The sequence below is a fragment of the Syngnathus scovelli genome, chromosome 1 (genome assembly GCF_024217435.2).
Source record: "Syngnathus scovelli strain Florida chromosome 1, RoL_Ssco_1.2, whole genome shotgun sequence".
In the NCBI taxonomy this organism is placed as follows: domain Eukaryota; kingdom Metazoa; phylum Chordata; class Actinopteri; order Syngnathiformes; family Syngnathidae; genus Syngnathus; species Syngnathus scovelli.
In genome coordinates, this window is record NC_090847.1 from 6,328,906 (window position 1) to 6,348,192 (window position 19,287).

General features: G+C 48.2%; 1 protein-coding gene across 3 annotated transcripts in view; it reads left to right on the forward strand.

Annotated features, from left to right (window-relative positions):
• Positions 1-6,803: 6,803 nt before the first annotated feature.
• Positions 6,804-19,287, forward strand: part of gabrb2a (gamma-aminobutyric acid type A receptor subunit beta2a) — a 38,742-nt gene continuing 26,258 nt past the window's right edge. The window contains exons 1-3 of one of the 3 annotated variants that reach the window (XM_049759449.2): positions 6,804-6,971; positions 7,066-7,166; positions 7,395-7,462. In XM_049759449.2, coding sequence (XP_049615406.1) covers positions 6,898-6,971; positions 7,066-7,166; positions 7,395-7,462 — 243 coding nt within the window. In that variant the 5' untranslated portion in view covers positions 6,804-6,897. The remainder of the gene's footprint in view (positions 6,972-7,065; positions 7,167-7,394; positions 7,463-19,287) is intronic. The other 2 variants (XM_049759440.1, XM_049759458.2) reach the window with 2 other exon arrangements.

The following is a 19,287-nucleotide window of genomic DNA, read 5'->3' on the forward strand; positions in this document are numbered from 1 at the left end:
CACACCACGTAGCCGAGGAATTTGACAGAGGAGGCGTGGAACTCGCACTTCTCTGCCTTCACGTAGAGCGAATTCTTTAGGAGGTGTCGCAGCACCGCCCGAACATGCTTGATGTGCTCAGGGAGCGAGCGGGAGAAGATGAGGATGTCGTCCAAATAAACGAACACGAATTTGTCCAGCATGTCTCGTAACACGTCGTTTATCAGGGACTGGAAAACCGCTGGGGCGTTGGTGAGCCCAAACGGAACCACCAAGTACTCGCAGTGTCCGCTCGGGGTGTTGAAAGCAGTCTTCCACTCATCTCCCTCCCGGATGCGGATCAGGTGGTAGGCGTTGCGAAGATCCAGCTTTGTGAAGATGGTGGCACCCTGAAGGCTCTCAAAGGCGGAAGAAAGAAGAGGCAGAGGGTATCGGTTCTTTACAGTGATCTCGTTTATTCCCCGGTAGTCGATACACGGGCGGAGCGTGCCCTCCTTCTTCTTCACGAAGAAAAACCCCGCTCCCGCAGGTGAAGAGGACGGCCGTATAATACCGGCTGCCAGGGACTCCCGGATGTATTCCTCCATAGCCCGGCGCTCAGGAGCAGACAGGGAGTAGACGCGTCCCTTGGGAGGGAAGGTGCCGGGCAACAGGTCGATGGCGCAATCGTAGGACCGGTGTGGAGGAAGGGAAGCGGCCCTGGCTTTACTAAAAACCTCCTTGAGTTCGGGATAAAATGCTGGGACATTGGAGATGTCGGGACTGTACCTGGGCGGGGCTCTGCCGAGTGGGCTGGTGGCCGCCTTCAGGCACACTCGATGGCACCGTTCGCTCCACTGCCGAACAACCCCCACCTCCCAGTCCAGCACCGGGTTGTGCTGCCGCAACCAAGGGTGCCCCAGTATGAGCTGCTGTCCTGGGAGGGAAAGAAGAAAAAACTGGATGGTCTCGACCCCTCCGCGAGTCGTCACCTTATCGTGGTGGAGGGGTTTGCGTGCCCCTATGATCCTAGGAGCCATGTTGTCGGGGGCTTCATACCCCTGGTAGAGTCACCCATGGCAAACGGGTCCTAGGTGAGGGGTCAGACAAAGCACGGCTCACCCAAGCCCCTTATGATGAGTGATATAAATGGACTTAGTTTTCCCTCGCCCGGACGCAGGTCACCGGGGCCTCCCTCTGGAGCCAGGCCTGGAGGCGGGGCTCGAAGGCGAGCGTCTGGTGGCCGGGCCTTCGCCCATGGGGCCCGGCCGGGCATAGCCCGAAATGGAAACGTGGGTCCCCCTTCCCATGGGCTCACCACCTGTGGGAGGGGCCGAAGGGGTCGGGTGCAATGTGAGCTGGGCGGCAGCCAAAGGCGGGGACCTTGGCGGTCTGATCCCCGGCTGCAGAAGCTGGCTCTTGGGACATGGAATGTCACCTCTCTGGCTGGAAAGGAGCCCGAGCTGGTGTGCGAGGCAGAAAGATTCCGACTAGATATAGTCGGACTAGCCTCCACACACAGTTTGGGTTCCGGTGCAAGCCCTCTCGAGAGGGGCTGGACTCTCTTCCACTCTGGAATTGCCCACGGTGAGAGGCGTCGAGCAGGTGTGGGTATACTTATTGCCCCCCGGCTGGGCGCCTGCACATTGGGGTTCACCCCGATGAACGAGAGGGTAGCCTCCCTCCGCCTTCGGGTGGGGGGACGGGTCCTGACTGTTGTTTGTGTCTATGCACCAAACAGCAGCTCAGAGTACCCACCCTTCTTGGGGTCCCTGGAGGAAGTGCTGGAGAGCGCTCCTTCTGGGGACTCTATCGTTCTACTGGGTGACTTCAATGCTCACGTGGGCAATGACAGTGAGACCTGGAAGGGCGTGATTGGGAGGAACGGCCCCCCTGATCTGAACCCGAGCGGTGTTCTATTGTTGGACTTCTGTGCTCGACACGGATTTTCAATAATGAACACCATGTTCAAACATAAGGGTGTCCATGTGTGCACTTGGCACCAGGACACCCTAGGCCGCAGTTCGATGATCGACTTTGTAGTCGTGTCATCGGATTTGCGGCCGCATGTTTTGGACACTCGGGTGAAGAGAGGGGCGGAGCTGTCAACTGATCACCACCTGGTGGTGGGTTGGCTCCGATGGTGGGGGAAGATGTCGGTCCGACCTGGCAGACCCAAAACGCTCTGTGAGGGTCTGCTGGGAACGTCTGGCAGAATCTCCTGTCAGGAAGAGCTTCAACTCCCACCTCCGCCAGAGCTTTTCCCACGTCCCGGGGGAGGCGGGGGACATTGAGTCTGAGTGGACCATGTTCCGCGCCTCCATTGTTGAGGCGGCCGACCGGAGCTGTGGCCGTAAGGTCGTTGGTGCCTGTCGTGGCGGCAATCCCCGAACCCGCTGGTGGACACCGGCGGTAAGGGATGCCGTCAAGCTGAAGAAGGAGTCCTATCGGGCCGTTTTGGCCTGCGGGACTCCGGAGGCAGCTGACAGGTACCGGATGGCCAAGCGGAACGCGGCTTCGGCGGTTGCTGAGGCAAAAACCCGGGCGTGGGAGGAGTTCGGTGAGGCCATGGAGAATGACTTTCGGACGGCTTCGAGGAAATTCTGGTCTACCATCCGGTGTCTCAGGAGGGGGAAGCAGTGCAACGTCAACACTGTTTACAGTGGGGATGGCGTGCCGCTGACCTCGACTCGGGACGTCGTGAGTCGGTGGGGAGAATACTTCGAAGACCTCCTCAATTCCACCTACACGCCTTCCATTGAGGAAGCAGGGCCTGGAGACTCTGAGGCGGATTCTCCAATCTCTGGGGTCGAAGTCACTGAGGTAGTTAAAAAACTCCTCGGTGGCAAGGCCCCGGGGGTGGATGAGATCCGCCTAGAGTTCTTAAAGGCTCTGGATGTTGTGGGGCTGTCATGGCTGACACGCCTCTACAACGTTGCGTGGACATCGGGGACAGTGCCTCTGGATTGGCAGACTGGGGTGGTGGTTCCCCTCTTTAAGAAGGGGGACCGGAGGGTGTGTTCCAATTACAGGGGAATCACACTCCTCAGCCTCCCTGGTAAGGTCTATTCAGGGGTGCTGGAGAGGAGGGTCCGTCGGGAGGTCGAACCTCGGATTCAGGAGGAGCAGTTTGGCTTTCGTCCTGGCCGTGGAACAGTGGACCAGCTCTACACCCTCGGCAGGATCCTCGAGGGTGCATGGGAGTTTGCCCAACCAGTCCACATGTGTTTTGTGGACTTGGAGAAGGCGTTCGACCGTGTCCCTCGGGAGGTTCAGTGGAGGGTGCTTCGGGAGTACGGGGTGCCGAGCCAACTGATAAGGGCGGTTCGGTCCCTGTATCACCGATGCCAGAGTTTGGTCCGCATTTCCGGCAGTAAGTCGGATTCGTTCCCAGTGAGGGTTGGACTCCGCCAAGGCTGCCCTTTGTCACCGATTCTGTTCATAATTTTTATGGACAGAATTTCTAGGCGCAGCCGAGGCGTTGAGGGGGTCCGGTTTGGGGACCTCAGCATCGCGTCTCTGCTTTTTGCAGATGACGTGGTGCTGTTGGCTTCTTCAGGCCATGATCTCCAGCTCTCGCTGGAACGGTTTGCAGCCGAGTGTGAAGTGGTCGGGATGAGGGTCAGCACCTCCAAATCCGAGTCCATGGTCCTCGATCGGAAAAGGGTGGAATGCCCTCTCCGGATCGGGGATGAGATCCTGCCCCAAGTGGAGGAGTTCAAGTATCTTGGAGTCTTGTTCACGAGTGAGGGGAGGATGGAGCGTGAGATCGACAGGCGGATCGGTGCAGCGTCGGCAGTAATGCGGACCCTGTACCGGTCCGTTGTGGTGAAGAGAGAGCTGAGCCAAAAGGCAAAGCTCTCAATTTACCGGTCGATTTACGCTCCTACCCTCACCTATGGTCACAAGCTAGGGTCGTGACCGAAAGAACGAGATCTCGGATACAAGCGGCCGAAATGAGTTTTCTCCGCAGGATGTCTGGGCTCTCCCTTAGAGATAGGGTGAGAAGCTCGGTCATCCGGGAGAGACTCGGAGTAGAGTCACTACTCCTCCACGTTGAGAGGAGCCAGATGAGGTGGCTCGGGCATCTTATCAGGATGCCTCCTGGACGCCTCCCTGTGGAGGATTTCCGGGCATGTCCCACCGGTAGGAGACCCCGGGGACGACCCAGGACGCACTGGAGAGACTATGTCTCTCAGCTGGCCTGGGAACGCCTTGGGATCCCCCGGGATGAGCTGGATGAAGTGGCTGGGGAGAGGGAAGTCTGGGAGTCCCTCCTAAAGCTGCTGCCCCTGCGACCCGACCCCGGATAAGCGGAAGAAGATGGATGGATGGATGGATGGATGGATGGATGGATGGATGGATGGATGGATGGTCTCGTAGTGATTGCCGGAGAGCAGTAACTTAACTGGTTCCGTCACGAAAGCCACCTCGCCGATTAGTCGGCCATCAATGGCACGCGCGGGAATGGACGGGCTCAGAGGGAGGAAGCCGACACCCCACTGACGCGCCAGGCTAATGTCCATGATGTTCCCCTCCGCGCCGGAATCCACCAAGGCCGCCACGTTCTGGTCGCCCGCCGCAAGCTGGACACGTGCCTGTAGCGTGAGCGTGCTGGGACTGGGAGAGCCGGTGCTGGTCGAGCTCACGCGGATCCCCCGACGCCGCGTGAGCTCCGGCCTTTTAACGGGCACCCCGCCACCCGATGACCCCCTTCCCCACAGTAAAAACACAAGCCCAGTGAGAGGCGTCGACGGTGCTCCTCCGAGGGAACCCGAGCCCCTCCCAGATCCATGGGCTCGGCGGGTGGTGTGGTTGACGGGTCCCCAGCAGACGGAGGAATGTGACCACGCGGGTTCCGCGGGGACCTCCTCTCCCGATCGCGCCGCCGCGTCCGGATCCGCCGGTCTACTCGGGCCGCCAAGTCCATCGCGCCCTTCAGGGTTCGCGGGCGATCGTAAGAAACCAGTTCGTCTTTCATATACTCAGCGCGGCCGTTTAGGAATGTGCTAACGAGCGCCGGCGTGTTCCATCCGCTTCTGCCGGCCAACGTCTGGAACTTAAGGGCGTACTCCGCGACCGATCGGCTACCTTGACGCAGCGTCGCCAGTTCCTCGGCGGCGTCTTCGGCGGCGGATCCCAGGTCGAACAGGCAGAGCAATTCCTCCGCGAAGGCGTCGAAGGAATCGCAAGCTGGGGCCATCCTTTCATATTCGGCCAGACCCCACAGCCGCGCCTCGCCCGTGAGGACGAACCCGACCTTGGCTGATTCTGACGCAAACGTGACGGGCTAGAGGCTGAACATTATGCGACAGTTGGTCACGAATGCCCTCACGTGCTTGGGATCGCCGTTGAACTTCTCGATGTTGCCGAGGCGGGGCTCCGGGACGTCCACGAGCCTCCTGGCCTCGGCAGACGGGCGGTGCGGGGGTGCCGTGACAGCCGGGGACGCAGCCACCGACAGTCTCTGGAGGGCTTGGGCCATCTCCTGCTGCTGTAGCTGTTGTTGCTGACCAACCTCGATCAGGTGCCGGATGTCGGCGGACAGGCTGCTGATGGCGGTCTCGGCTCACTCCTGCCGTCTCGTCGTTCGCTGGCTGCATAGCGTTGGTCAGTCTGTACTGTTAAGGATCGGACAGTACAGCCAAGTGCGTAGCGACAGACTTTATTGTGGAAGGGGATGATGGGAACAGCTGGCGCTGGAGTGGCGATCGGGCTGGAGAGGACAAACGATTCTGAGGGGTTTCAAATAGTCAAGCGAGTCAGTATCTCAGGGACTGATGAGCGAAGCAGCATCAAGGGACAGACTGACACTCGGGTCTGCGCTGGCGGCGCTGATATAGCGCTGTCCATGAACCCGTGGCAGGTGACGGTGATTCCACTGACAGGGGGGGCGTGGTCCTGTCGCAGGTGGCACCAGCACGTGACACATGTCTTAAAGTGGAACCCAACTGGACGTTACTGGTAAGTGTGATTAGAATGCCGAGCCTCATGTCCAAAGTTAGCCAATGAGTTATGCAGAACTGTGTCCAAAATTGCAACCAACTTTGTGTTAGATACATTTTTGCAAAAAACATATCTGTCTTGACTTCCCCTTTAAGGTCTTTTGAGATCATGTTATGTTGCGGTGTATTTATTTACGGTTTAATGTATTAGTTTGTGTAGACAATTATAAACATACAGTGGGGTGTTACTATTTTTTTGCTATTCCTGTCTGGCAATTATAAACATAGTGAGTGGGGTGTTCTAATTTTTTTGCTATTTGTGTCTGGCCTTGGGATTTACTGTATTCAAATCCCATAAACACAAAAAATTAATGCTAAATGCGTTTAATTCATTTGGTTTAAAAATAATTAAATTACATTTTGATTTAGATTTGTATCTAAGGACAGTATTTTCCAATGGATTTAATTCCAATGTTTGAATTAATCTTATTTAAATTTATTCTAAGCACGGTATTTTCCATTTTCAACTTTAATTGAGACTGTCCTTTATGACAGAGGGAAATTGGTGAGATTGTTCTGTTTTGGACTCTGATGGTGAATTTGATCAATTGCTTGAATCCCAACAAGCCACCTTGAGAGATGTGCCCAGAAAGTCGATGACAACAACCTCCTTAGCGTGAGGGACTAAACTTGTCGACCACGTAAACGCTCCACTGTTATTGCTGGACCTAGTTGACAAATACAGGTGCAGTGTGCACGGCCAAAGAAAAAAAAAGTGTTCCTCTCTTTACTATGCACATACAGTTAGTTGTGCCTGTCATACATTTTCTTCCTCCGCAATGGAAGCTTCTCATGCACCATCAGCCGTCTCCGCGCTTTGATCTCAGCTCGGCAGTGCGCATGCGCACCTCACTGGCTCCTCTGCACTGTCTCCGGCAAGTTGGATGTGCGCGCTCCTCACTCGCATCCCGAAACCGCCTCAAAAACTGTTGAGATGGGGAGGATCAGGAAAAACCACTTTGGGATTTTGACTTTTTCCCTGCTCGTCACTTTTGTCTGGACACAAAGGTAAACTGCTTTCACGTCGGCTGTGCTTCATGCATTGATTATCTTCATTTTTTGGGGGGCATGACACCACCTTTTCCCCTTTCCTCCTTTTTAGCGTCAAGGATCTAAAAGATCCCAGCAACATGCCTCTGGTGAAAGAGACGGTGGACAGACTGATGAACGGATACGACATTCGATTGAGGCCCGATTTTGGAGGTACCCCCCCCCCCCCCCCCCTGAAAAAAAAATCTATCGTGGTGGTGACATGGCTCGCAAAATCTGCATTAATTGACATAATGTGGCTAGACAAACGAAATGCGAATAAGTCGATGGAAGCCGCTAACAATACGACAGAGTCAAATGGGTCATCTGCGTGTTGTGTCACGAAGATGAAATTGATATGAGAAGATTTGTCCTCCTCTTAATGGCTGCCTGTCTTTGCAGGTGCACCAGTGGCCGTGGGCATGAACATAGACATAGCCAGCATAGACATGGTGTCTGAAGTCAACATGGTAGGTGCATCTTCAATCCCGCATAAAATCATGCGCATGCATGGCGCAGTTGAGATTGGGCTAATTAGCACTGTTTTACATGTGGATATATAAACTATGGTGTCATGTGTATTTTAAGTTGATGTTTTATTATTATTATTATTATTATTTTTCTATTTGCTAAATGCGGGGTTTGGTTGCCCGTGTCTACCGACGCGATGCTCGTCTCAGTCCTGCATTTGCGCCGTTGGTCTGTGGCCGCATTTGAATTCCGAACACACGCTCAGTGGCGCACTCAGACGCACTGGCACGGCTACGCGCCCTCAGAGCTGTGTGCGTGCATGTGTGCGTGTGCGCGCGCGCGTGTGTTTGTGTGAGTGCATCACGTTCTCTTGCTTCACTAGTGTAATTTTGTTGACACGCACACGCTCCTCTCCTTAAGGGCTGGCATGTATTACTGCATGGGTGGGGAACCTAAGGCCCGGGGGCCATACAGGACCATTTTATATTTAAAGAGAAAAATGGAACTCTTCAGACACTCGGGCAAATTTGTGCTGGATCGAAAAATGTAATCTTTAAAAAACATACAAACAGATCATGTAACTTGGTTTGGGACACAACGGTAAAGACATTTTGCCATGTGTGTGAAAAATCCCATTTCATTAGAAACATTGATTACCTTTTGAACGAGAACAACAGTTAAGAATTTAATTTCGCATATCAGTCAAATTAATTGGTTTTCAAAATTAAATTCAGTTGAGATTGTCTTTTCAGTTATCAAATTATATGAAAAGGACCCATATACACAGCAAAAAAAAAATACCACTGCAATTTAACTTTGTCCGATTTTGTCATTCATAGTTGTATGTGTGTGAAAATTACCATTTTTGTTTTACTAATATCAATACTTTATTCCGTTTAGTTATTTCTGAGTAATTTGATGTATAAATTAGCTTTAGCCCGATGCCGCAGATTCCTGGCAGAACAAAAATATAGATTCCAGAATAATCGACTGTTTAATCATGTGTTTTCCCACTCAATGCATTTCAATAAGTGTCAATTATACGCATATTCTCGCTATTAGCTATGAGCTCATTAATCCTTGCCATGTGTGTTTGTGTCACCGATCATACTTAACACATTCTTATCTATCTATCTATCTATCTATCTATCTATCTATCTATCTATCTATCTATCTATCTATCTATCTATCTATCTATCTATCTATCTATCTATCTATCTATCTATCTATCTATCTATCTATCTATCTATCTATCTATCTATCTATCTATCTATCTATCTATCTATCTATCTATCTATCAACCTGCATTGCTCACCTAATTATTGCTTGTAAAAAATGATTATTTGCTTTGGTTTGAATGACACATTTTTTTATGCATCTGTAAGGATAAAAGGTTGTATAGATTTATGTGTAATAGACACTGAAACCAGTGTTACTTGTTGTAAAATTGTTAGAATGCATAATGCTAAAAATATTCATCAAACACTTTTGGCCAATGAAAGGCCACAATTCATTGCTCAGACCCTCATCATTTCGTCATATTTTCTGAACGCATAATGCTCTTGGAAGATTATAAAAACTGAAATGGCACAATATAATGCAAAAATCCAATTAAGTGTTCTGCTCCTTCTGGTGTGCCCGCCTTGGCCACCAGGAGCAGTACCGTATAGTACGGTCATGCGGAAAGAAACAAAGAAGAATAGCCTTCTTCTACTGTTCAACAAATTTTTGTAGAGTATTGTGATGTTACCTTTTTATATACAGTATGTTGCGCTACCATTTGTTCAAATGTTGTGTGTGGTAGCTTGTCATTGTTTTGTTTTTTGTTTTTTTACATTGTTATCATTGAGCGAACAGACCTTATTTAGGTCTGAGCTATGTATTGGGATTCACAAAATGGCCTAACAGAGAAGAATTGTTACATAATCGCTCAAAAATAGTAAGAGGGATTGGAAGTGGTGATGTTTTCAATTATTCATAGGGCCATTTTTAGGCGAATGGCAAAAGTGTGTTCCGTAGGTTTTGAATTGTGCCCCTCTTAGGACTGAACAATTAATGAACATCGGTAGGCTTCATTTTATTTTTATTTATCGCTTGCCTCGGGCGGAATCCTCGTGTCTCCAAAATCATCACTTTTCAGAAGACCCCAAAAATGGCACATTGTATATACATTCACATTGCCTACCTGTGCTTTATTCAGTAATTGCTTAACAGTTGAGTTTTATGCTCATTAGCCAACGGACGCAAATTCACACGCAACTCCTACGCATGTACGTAGCTTTCACGCATGTGCACTCCTCACGTACGTAGATACGTCACACATCCAGAGACGTGAGGGCCATCTAAAAATTCCTCTGTGAGGACAGGATGCCATGCCAGGATGGCAAATCTTGATTTGGTGTTTGTTTTTAGCCAATTCGTAACTCAATTTACCAGGATGCCAAATTTTGATTCAGTGTTTGTTTTAGGCCAATTGCTAACTCAGTTCGAGTCACCGATTCATGCGCAGTTCTAGTAAATACACTGGCTTTCATTTTCATTTATGCTTCATTTACATTTATATTAACACAAGCCTATAAGACCCAAATATTTATCATAAATCAAATGTCTGTAATAATACAGATTCATTTATTACTTGTGTTTTTTTTAAAAAAATACATGGGAAGAGGACCTTGAAAAATTGAATTGCACTCTAAATCACAATATTTGGTAAAAAAAAATGAAATTGCTTTCTTTTACCAAATTGTTCAGACCTTGCACCTGTCCAACATGTTTTGGAAGACGCTCGACACGAGCATAACAAGTGAACAGTCTGAGATAAGCAAAATTGTTTACTTTTGTGGAGGATGCAGGCACGGTGGAAGTGCCTCGGGGGTCCGGGGGAGATTTGAAATAGAAACCCCTTCATTGGTTTTTCACCTCCTATTCTCCCTCCCGCCTCCATCCTTTCCCTCCCACCGCTTTGACTGGATCCCTGGCTGTGACTCTGGGCTCAGCAGCCATGTAATCCACCTCTGCCTTGCTCCAAAGGCTCCTCTTACTTAAGAACTGGGCGTCCAAGCGAGCATTCATGTGGAAAAAAACACTGCTTCCTACATCCGTGTGTGGAGCCTAACACAAAACTGTGCTCAAACGCTGAATGGTGACTGACGTCACGCAGCCCCCCGTGGCCATGACAGAGAATTTGTCCTGTGAAAAGCCAGCCGCATCTGTCTCGAATCTGACATGGCAACATTTCTGTTCAAACTCGCTTGCTAGCATCGTGCGACTTACGTAACGGGTCAAAATGTCCTCCTATTTTCTTCACATGGAAGAAATCAGAGAAGCTGATGAAATCGATCTCTCCGAAATCAATAATATCATCGGTGCAAGAGCGATTGTGGGGATTGAAGTTGGTGCTGGGCTGCTTTGATTTTCCTCATCAAGCTAGGATGCTTTTAACAACACTAGGACGATGAGGAAGGAGGGAGAGAGGTTAAGGTTATTCCTCTTGTTCTCTGTCCCTGTGGTGGCCGGCTGATGATACACCTCAAGCATGTTTTGACACCGTCGACAATCTAACAAGATCAAAACAACAATGCTGTCAGGGGTGTGCAGTATCAGGGCTCCATTTTCATGACCAGAGTAAGTCCTGTGTGAAACATGGCTGGGTGGATCTACAAGTGGGAGGCCTGTGCCGCTGTGGGAGTGGACAAGACCATCTTCAATTATGGCCAATCAAAGTGACTTCTTTTATTTTCTGTATGTGGGCGAGTTGCGCACAAGATTCTCGACATGTCGGAAGCCCATCTGTGGCGTGACATCTGATAGTTTGTGCCTTCCCCTATAGATGTGCCGCCCACTGCAATTATTTAAAAAATGTAATACAATGACTCAGATGATTTGACAGCCGTTGTCACGTTAGACCAGCTATCCATTTGCGCTGATATTAGACGTGGTCTGAGCAGGCGTTAGCTTTAGATGGACTTTCTGCAACTAAACTGTCATGCCTGCGCTGGCCTGCCCAGCGAGAAAAGACGCCCAGCGAGCCTTGCGCTGATATGAAAATAAGGATTCGCCGGCCTTTGCGCCACAGTGCAGATGGAATGTCTAAAAGACCCTAAACTGCCCTGCATCATAGTGAAAGCAGTTTCTGATAGCGTAGTTACTAGCGGTTGCATCGATGAGTCGACTTGACTACTGTTGATCTTCATTGTTTGACATAGACAAATTGCTAATCATGTGCCGCCAAAATGTTCTAACGATAACTTTATTCAGCATCAAAGTTGTATGATACAACATGCATCAACATCACGCCATGTTATGGATTCTGAAAGCAACGCTTGTGCTGGACTGCGCTTGAAAAATATCAATGATGTGATCGATTCATTGACTTTGACTTGAGACATGACATTACAAAACAGATTCAATAATTCAACCCTGAGTGGTTACACGATTAAACGGTACAAAATATTAGAAACTCATTGTGTTGCAGGACAGTTTGACTGTCTGTGACGGCAGTGTCAAATCAACACAGAATATCTCTGTATGTTAAGGGGCAGCATGGTATCTTAATGGTTAGCTAGCATGTCTGCCTCACAGTTCAGAGCTTTGGGCTTACTGTGTTTGTCTGCATGCATAATACAGTCAGTGTTTTTGTCCAGAAAGTTTTGTGTTGTATATTTTGTGGCCAGTCAGTGCATATTGTTGTATTTGTACTCCTGCACAATCACAAAGTATTATTCAGATGACTTGAATATTGGAATACTTCCTTGGCCTTACACTGCGAGTTGATTTGGTCCATAACTGTAAAAAATACCTGATACATCAAGTTTGAAGCGCTAAAATGGCAAAATCAGATACCAAAGTATTTTACCCCTGAAAGCACATTTGAAAAAGGCGGCATGTTACTAAAGAACCTTCCACAGCTTGGCTAATTCATGCATAGATGAGACTAACTAGCAGCTTTGCATCATTGCCTCAGAACAACCGTTTAATGATATGGGGATGAAGCAAAATGGAGGATGTGAAAGAAGCTGTCCTTAGATCAGTGTTGGCCTGCATGTTGGCCTGCCATCATAGCAGCGAGCGCGCCTGTGTTGTGAACAGCTGGCCGCTCGTCTAATTAAAGATCCAAACGCCTCTGGTGGAGAATGAACTCAACATTTTTGGTGGGGCTCATTGAAGTCGCCGAGGCGGCGGAGAGGCTGCTTGTTTTGGAGTGGAACAGAAATTTGTAATTGGCCGTGTTCTATAATGTTTCATGTCTTAATACAAACGGCATATACAAAATATAAGAACAAAATAAACCCACATTCACAGGTTCCACATTCCCTAGGATGCTAACGGTTGAATCCTGCTTGTCTATTCCTGACGGCAATTATCCAGGAAGTAGACTGCTAACAAAACTTTATTTGTTATGGGGATTGATTTTCTTTCCTTGAGTCAAGATTGAACTGTTGCCCTGTCCATGAGCCATAAATAGGTCAGTCCTGTCCTTTCAATAAATCATCCTTCATAAGCCAAGAAGTGACCTGCAGGCACATTGAGGAATAAACCAATGCTCATTTGTTTTAAGAATTTGGGTAGAGCTTACACTGCAATCGCAATGTTTGACTATCACTTAGTATAATTCGGATATGTCTGATTCTTCATGACCTAGGAGGTAGACATTTGTCTGAACAAAAGAATCTGTTTATAATATTGGTCCAATATTGTTGATTTTTTTTTTTAGCCTTGTGTGATGCACAGCAATGGCCTGTTAGAAGTCAAGTCAACACTACGGTAGCCCGACATAACAAACATGCTACTTGGAGAGGGAAGAGTCCTCCGAGTCTTAGGTGTGACCACACATCCATGCTGGCAAACTGTGATATCATGGCTGAGACACCCCCCTTCGCCATGAATCCATCCATGTCCACCCCCATTCCCTCTCTCACCCCATTACTCATCCTCCCCACTTTGCATCTGAAATGACATTCCCACATTGCGCTATGTTTTGCGCTGGTGTTAGGGAAAAATCAGCCACCTGTCAGAATTTGTGCGATGAGCGTTCAACAGCAATTGAGAAGGACACTTACGTTTAACGTGTAAATTTGGTTTCCAATCATGGAATGATAAATATCATTAAATGGCACAACCCCCCAGATCTCGAATTACAATGGTGACAATTGAGTCACAATATTTGAGCTCACAGACCACCTTTGCAATAAGGGAAATCGATGACATAAAAATACCCTATGGAATATATCCCATATTTATGTTTTTATGCATTTACAGTACTTTATTTTTTTTAAAGATCTTTAAACACATTTGAAAGTATTACCAACACATTTAAACATATAACAAACATATTAAGAGAGTGGGCAACAGACCTGGATAACTATAAAATATTGTATAGTGTAGCGGTGTGCCGATCACTCTATGCGTTTACTCGTTTTTACAAAATAATTAAAAAAAACTTTTCATCTTGAAATATTCATCAATAATCATGCCCAAAGATATACGTTATAAAATTCACCTAGAGCTGTTGCTTTATGTTGGCTTGAAAAGTAGGACAGCACATAACATACACTCCTCATTTTTTTTCTTCTTCTTTCAAATTTACATAATCTCAAACTGTGTCGCCATCTAGTGGTTGAAAGTGGAATTTCTGCACACCCAATATACAGCAGAGTTACACCAAAATAGTGTTATTAATTAGAGGCACTGTTAACCTGGAACCTGCAATGGAGTAGGGGTTTATTTATTAAATCCTCATATGCAATGTCACAATCTTTTTATAACACCAAAACCACACTTGCGTGATCCAAATGTGCAAGAGAAATGCATTGCGATTGATTTATACAAGCATTGCTTCCATGTTGCATTTTCAGCATGCAAAGTGCTGGAATTAGACTGCCCCCCCTTCTCATCCTACTTGTTAAGTACATGTAAAATACCTGAGCTCGCCGCCTGCAATATAATACTCCTCTCTGAATGTTAATTAGCTGCCTGCGAATTAAAAGATTTAAACAAACCAGCTGTGGTGGCTTCCACAACAGAGGAATTAATGGGGCGTGAGCATCGCCCTCAGAACCGTCATTACACTGACATTAGTAAGAGGACGTGGCGGTCACATAACCAGGCATAAAAACACAAACCGATCCTGCTCCGTTTTATTTTCAGCGTGTGGAAAATAAGCTTGTGTTATTTTTATTCAGTGTTCCCATGACAACACAACCTCTTTCTCTTTTTTTCCCCCGCTGTATCCGAGGAAGTCAAGGGAAGAAAACATCTTTCTAACATTTATTTTCTACGAGATGCATACATAGTTTTGTCCTCATGTGCATTCGTTTTATGAGTTTACATGTAGTCTGAGAATGCAGAATTTCACCAAGGCTTACACATTTGCCATGTCTAAAGTCATCAGTAAGGTCATCATTGACAAAAGTGATGTACAATCCTATTTTGATTATGAATTTGTTGAAGTCGTGACCTGACATTCGACACTGAGATGTAGGCTAAATGGGATTTTCCATATGGCCTACGTCTGGACAATGGCGGCTGGTCAATAGAGGGCGCTAGGGCACCGCCCTCCCGTTCAGCTGAGTCACCATGAACAAGACAAGTGAAATAATAAAATGAAAGTACAATATTATCCAAATAAATATATATATCAGATTATACATATCTTATAAGAGGGTATATAGTGCAGTTAAAGGCCAGATTTTTAAACAATCATTTACCTATATATCGCGTCTCATTTTATGACACAAATTCCAGGTAAGGGCGCAAAGACCATAGACTCTTATTGGTGAGAGTATTTTAACTAAAAGTTTGATGTGTCGGTCCCTGTGCAATTAGTGATATTGCCTGAGTTGGGTGTTGAATTCCAGTGGCTGTACATGTTTGTAGCTTCAACCTAGCATATACAACATACATAGCCTAGCATACAGAGCACGTTTTGTTCAAATGAATGGAAATGTTTTCATGTGATGAGTGCTGAATTTTTTTGGTGAATATTTTGTAATCCTAAAAATGTTATGGCATTATCAGTGATTGGTATTTTAACTAAATAATTTCATCACCTTTGGCAAAGTTCTACCGGGAATTGGGCTAGTAATCAATATTACAAAATTTATTTGTATGAATCTTGTCCATTGCATGCAATGGATCACTTTATAACTTTTTGAAGCAATTGAGGCTAACCGGAGTGCACTAATTGGCTGCATCCAGCAGGGGCTCTATTGATTCAATTTTGACGACGGTGTTGCCTTGAGACACAAGTGACCCGTGATGTTCGCACAGTATTTTTCTTTGACTTTCAAGTGCAATCTAGAGACGAGCGCCGTATGTTGGCAGTAAGCTCAAAATATAAAGCAGTGTGACAAATAAGCCATAAGACACAACCAAACGCCAAAACCAGCAGACACAGAGACAGCTTCTTCCCCCAGGCTGTTGCTCTGATGAACTCACACCACTCTTAGAGTCTCAGAGTCATTGCTGTGCAATAACATCCTGCTCTCCACACCTTTTTTGAATTGTCTACACAGTTTGTACTATGTGTCCTCTCTGCATCCATTGCAGCCTGGTCATCCTGGAAGAGGGACCCTCCCATCTGTGGTCTCTTCTCAAGGTTTCTCATTTCCCCTAGCTGGAGTTTTGAGTTTTTCCTTGCCCTCCTGGGAGTTTAAGCTCAGGGGATGTTTGAGAATATTTGTCATTTTTCACATGCCCTGAGTGTTGTTAGTCACCTAAATGTTGAACAGAGGCTGTGATGTACCGAAGTCAAATTCCTTGTTTAGCACACTCAAACATGGCGAATAAAAACTCTTGAATCTTGAATAAGTACAAACTGGCTAACAAGTAGCATTGATAATTGGGATGCTACAGCTTTTGGTAATGGATATTTGAAAACAAATAGAGCAGCACACGTAGACCAACCATATAACAATACACAAAAAACAGCTGACAGGTACCGGATGGCCAAGCGGAACGCAGCTTTGGCGGTTGCTGAGGCAAAAACCCGGGCGTGGGAGGAGTTTGGCGAGGCCATGGAGAATGACTTCCGGACGGCTTCAAGGAAATTCTGGTCCACCATCCGGCGTTTCAGGAGGGGGAAGCAGTGCAACGTCAACACTGTTTACAGTGGGGATGGCGTGCTGCTGACCTCGACTCGGGACGTCGTGAGTCGGTGGGGAGAATACTTCGAAGACCTCCTCAATTCCACCTACACGCCTTCCATTGTGGAAGCAGGGCCTAGGGACTCAGAGGCGGACTCCCCAATCTCTGGGGTTGAAGTCACTGAGGTAGTTAAAAAACCCCTCGGTGGCAAGGCCCCGGGGGTGGATGAGACCCGCCCGGAGTTCTTAAGGGCTCTGGATGTTGTGGGGCTGTCATAGCTGACACGCCTCTACAACACTGCGTGGACATCGGGGACAGTACCTCTGGATTGGCAGACTGGGGTGGTGGTTCCCCTCTTTAAGAAGGGGGACCGGAGGGTGTGTTCCAATTACAGGGGAATCACACTTCTCAGCCTCCCTGGTAAGGTCTATTCAGGGGTGCTGGAGAGGAGGGTCCGTCGTGAGGTCGAACCTCGGATTCGGGAGGAGCAGTGTGGCTTTTGTCCTAGCCGTGGAACAGTGGACTAGCTCTCCACCCTCAGCAGGATCCTCGAGGGTGCATGGGAGTTCGCCCAACAAGTCCATATGTGTTTTGTGGACTTGGAGAAGGCGTTCGACCATGTCCCTCGGGAGGTTCTGTGGAGGGTGCTTCGGGAGTACGGTGTGCTGAGCCAACTGATAAGGGCGGTTCGGTCCCTGTATCACCGATGCCAGAGTTTGGTCCGCATTTCCGGCAGTAAGTTGGATTCGTTCCCAGTGAGGGTTGGACTCCGCCAAGGCTGCCCTTTGTCACCGATTCTGTTCATAATTTTTATGGACAGAATTTCTGCGCGCAGCCAAGGCGTTGAGGGGATCCGGTTTGGGGACCTCAGCATCGCGTCTCTGCTTTTTGCAGTCGACGTGGTGCTGTTGGCTTCTTCAGGCCGTGATCTCCAGCTCTCACTGGAGCGGTTCGCAGCCGAGTGTGAAGCAGTCGGGATGAGGGTCAGCACCTCCAAATCCGAGTCCATGGTCGACGATCGGAAAAGGGTGGAATGCCCTCTCCTGATCGGGGATGAGATCCTGCCCCAAGTGGAGGAGTTTAAGTATCTTGGGGTCTTGTTCACGAGTGAGGGGAGAATGGAGCGTGAGATCGACAGGCGGATCGGTGCAGCGTCAGCAGTAATGCGGACTCTGTACCGGTCCGTCGTGGTAAAGAGAGAGCTGAGCCAAAAGGCAAAGCTCTCAATTTACCGGTCGATTTACGCTCCTACCCTCACCTATGGTCACGAGCTATGGGTTGTGACCGAAAGAACGAGATCCCGGATACAAGCGGCCGAAAAGAGTTTTCTCCCTAGGATGTCCGGGCTCTCCCTTAGAGATAGGGTGAGAAGCTCGGTCATCCGGGAGAGACTCGGAGTAGAGTCGCTACTCCTCCACGTTGAGAGAAGCCAGATGAGGTGGCTCGGGCATCTCATCAGGATGCCTCCTGGACGCCTCCCTGGGGAGGTGTTCCGGGCATGTCCCACCGGTAGGAGACTCCGGGGACGACCCAGGACGCGCTGGAGAGACTATGTCTCTCAGCTGGCCTGGGAATGCCTTGGGATCCCCCGGGATGAGCTGGATGAAGTGGCTGGGGACAGGGAAGTCTGGGAGTCCCTCCTGAAGCTGCTGCCCCCGCGACCCGACCCCGGATAAGCGGAAGAAGATGGATGGATGGATATGGATGGATGGATGGATGGATGGATGGATGGATGGATGGATGGATGGATGGATGGATGGATGGATGGATGGATGGATGGATGGATGGATGGAAAAACAACTACAGTAATATTATTGCATCTTATTGAAGCACAGAGTGCTGACTTCCTCTATGACTTATTATACTGCTCCCTGGTGGCCAATTATCAACATGGTATCAACAATGAGATGCTCAGCTACATCCAGATAATGCCAATTTCTATGCGGCTACATACAGAATCCTGAGCAAGCCCACAGTAGCTATATTGCTCGCATGACTGAAATAAAGAATAATAAACGACTGTAGTATTTTGCAGATATTAATATTTTCAATGATCATTGATTTACTTTGATTTCCTGACTACTTGACTATCTTAAAAGTCAAAGTCAAAAGTCAAAGTCAGCTTTATTGTCAATTTCTCCACATGCCAAAGACACACAAAGAAACCGAAATTTCGTTCCCCCCATCCCACGGTGACAAGACATGGCTCACAACAGACAAACAAGTGAACAAGTATAACAAAAGCGTGCTGAATAAATAATGAATAAATAACACAACAATAAATAAGCTAATTCGACGACACATTATCAGTAGGGTAAAACTAACCTGTCTCACGACGGTCTAAACCCAGCACACGTTCCCTATTAGTGGGGCCTTAATCTCACTACTCAAGTGGTTGTTTTTAATTTGTGGCTTTTTAATAAATAAGAGGAGCAGAAAAAAAGGAGCAAGTGCGCGTACAGCAGACATTCCCGAAAATAGCGCAACAGTGCCGCACGCTACGCAGAAGGGGGTAGCGAGTTCAGGGCCCTAACAGCCTGGAGAAAGAAGCTGTTGGCGAGTCTGGTGGTGCGGGAGCGCAGGCTCCTGTACCTCTTCCCAGAGGGCAGAAGGTCAAATAAAGAGTGAGCCGGGTGACTCACATCTCTGGCAATCGAGGTTGCCTTGCGGGCGAGATGGGAGGTGTAAATGTCCTTCAGGGAGGGGAGCGAAGCACCAATAATCTTACCAGCCGTATTGT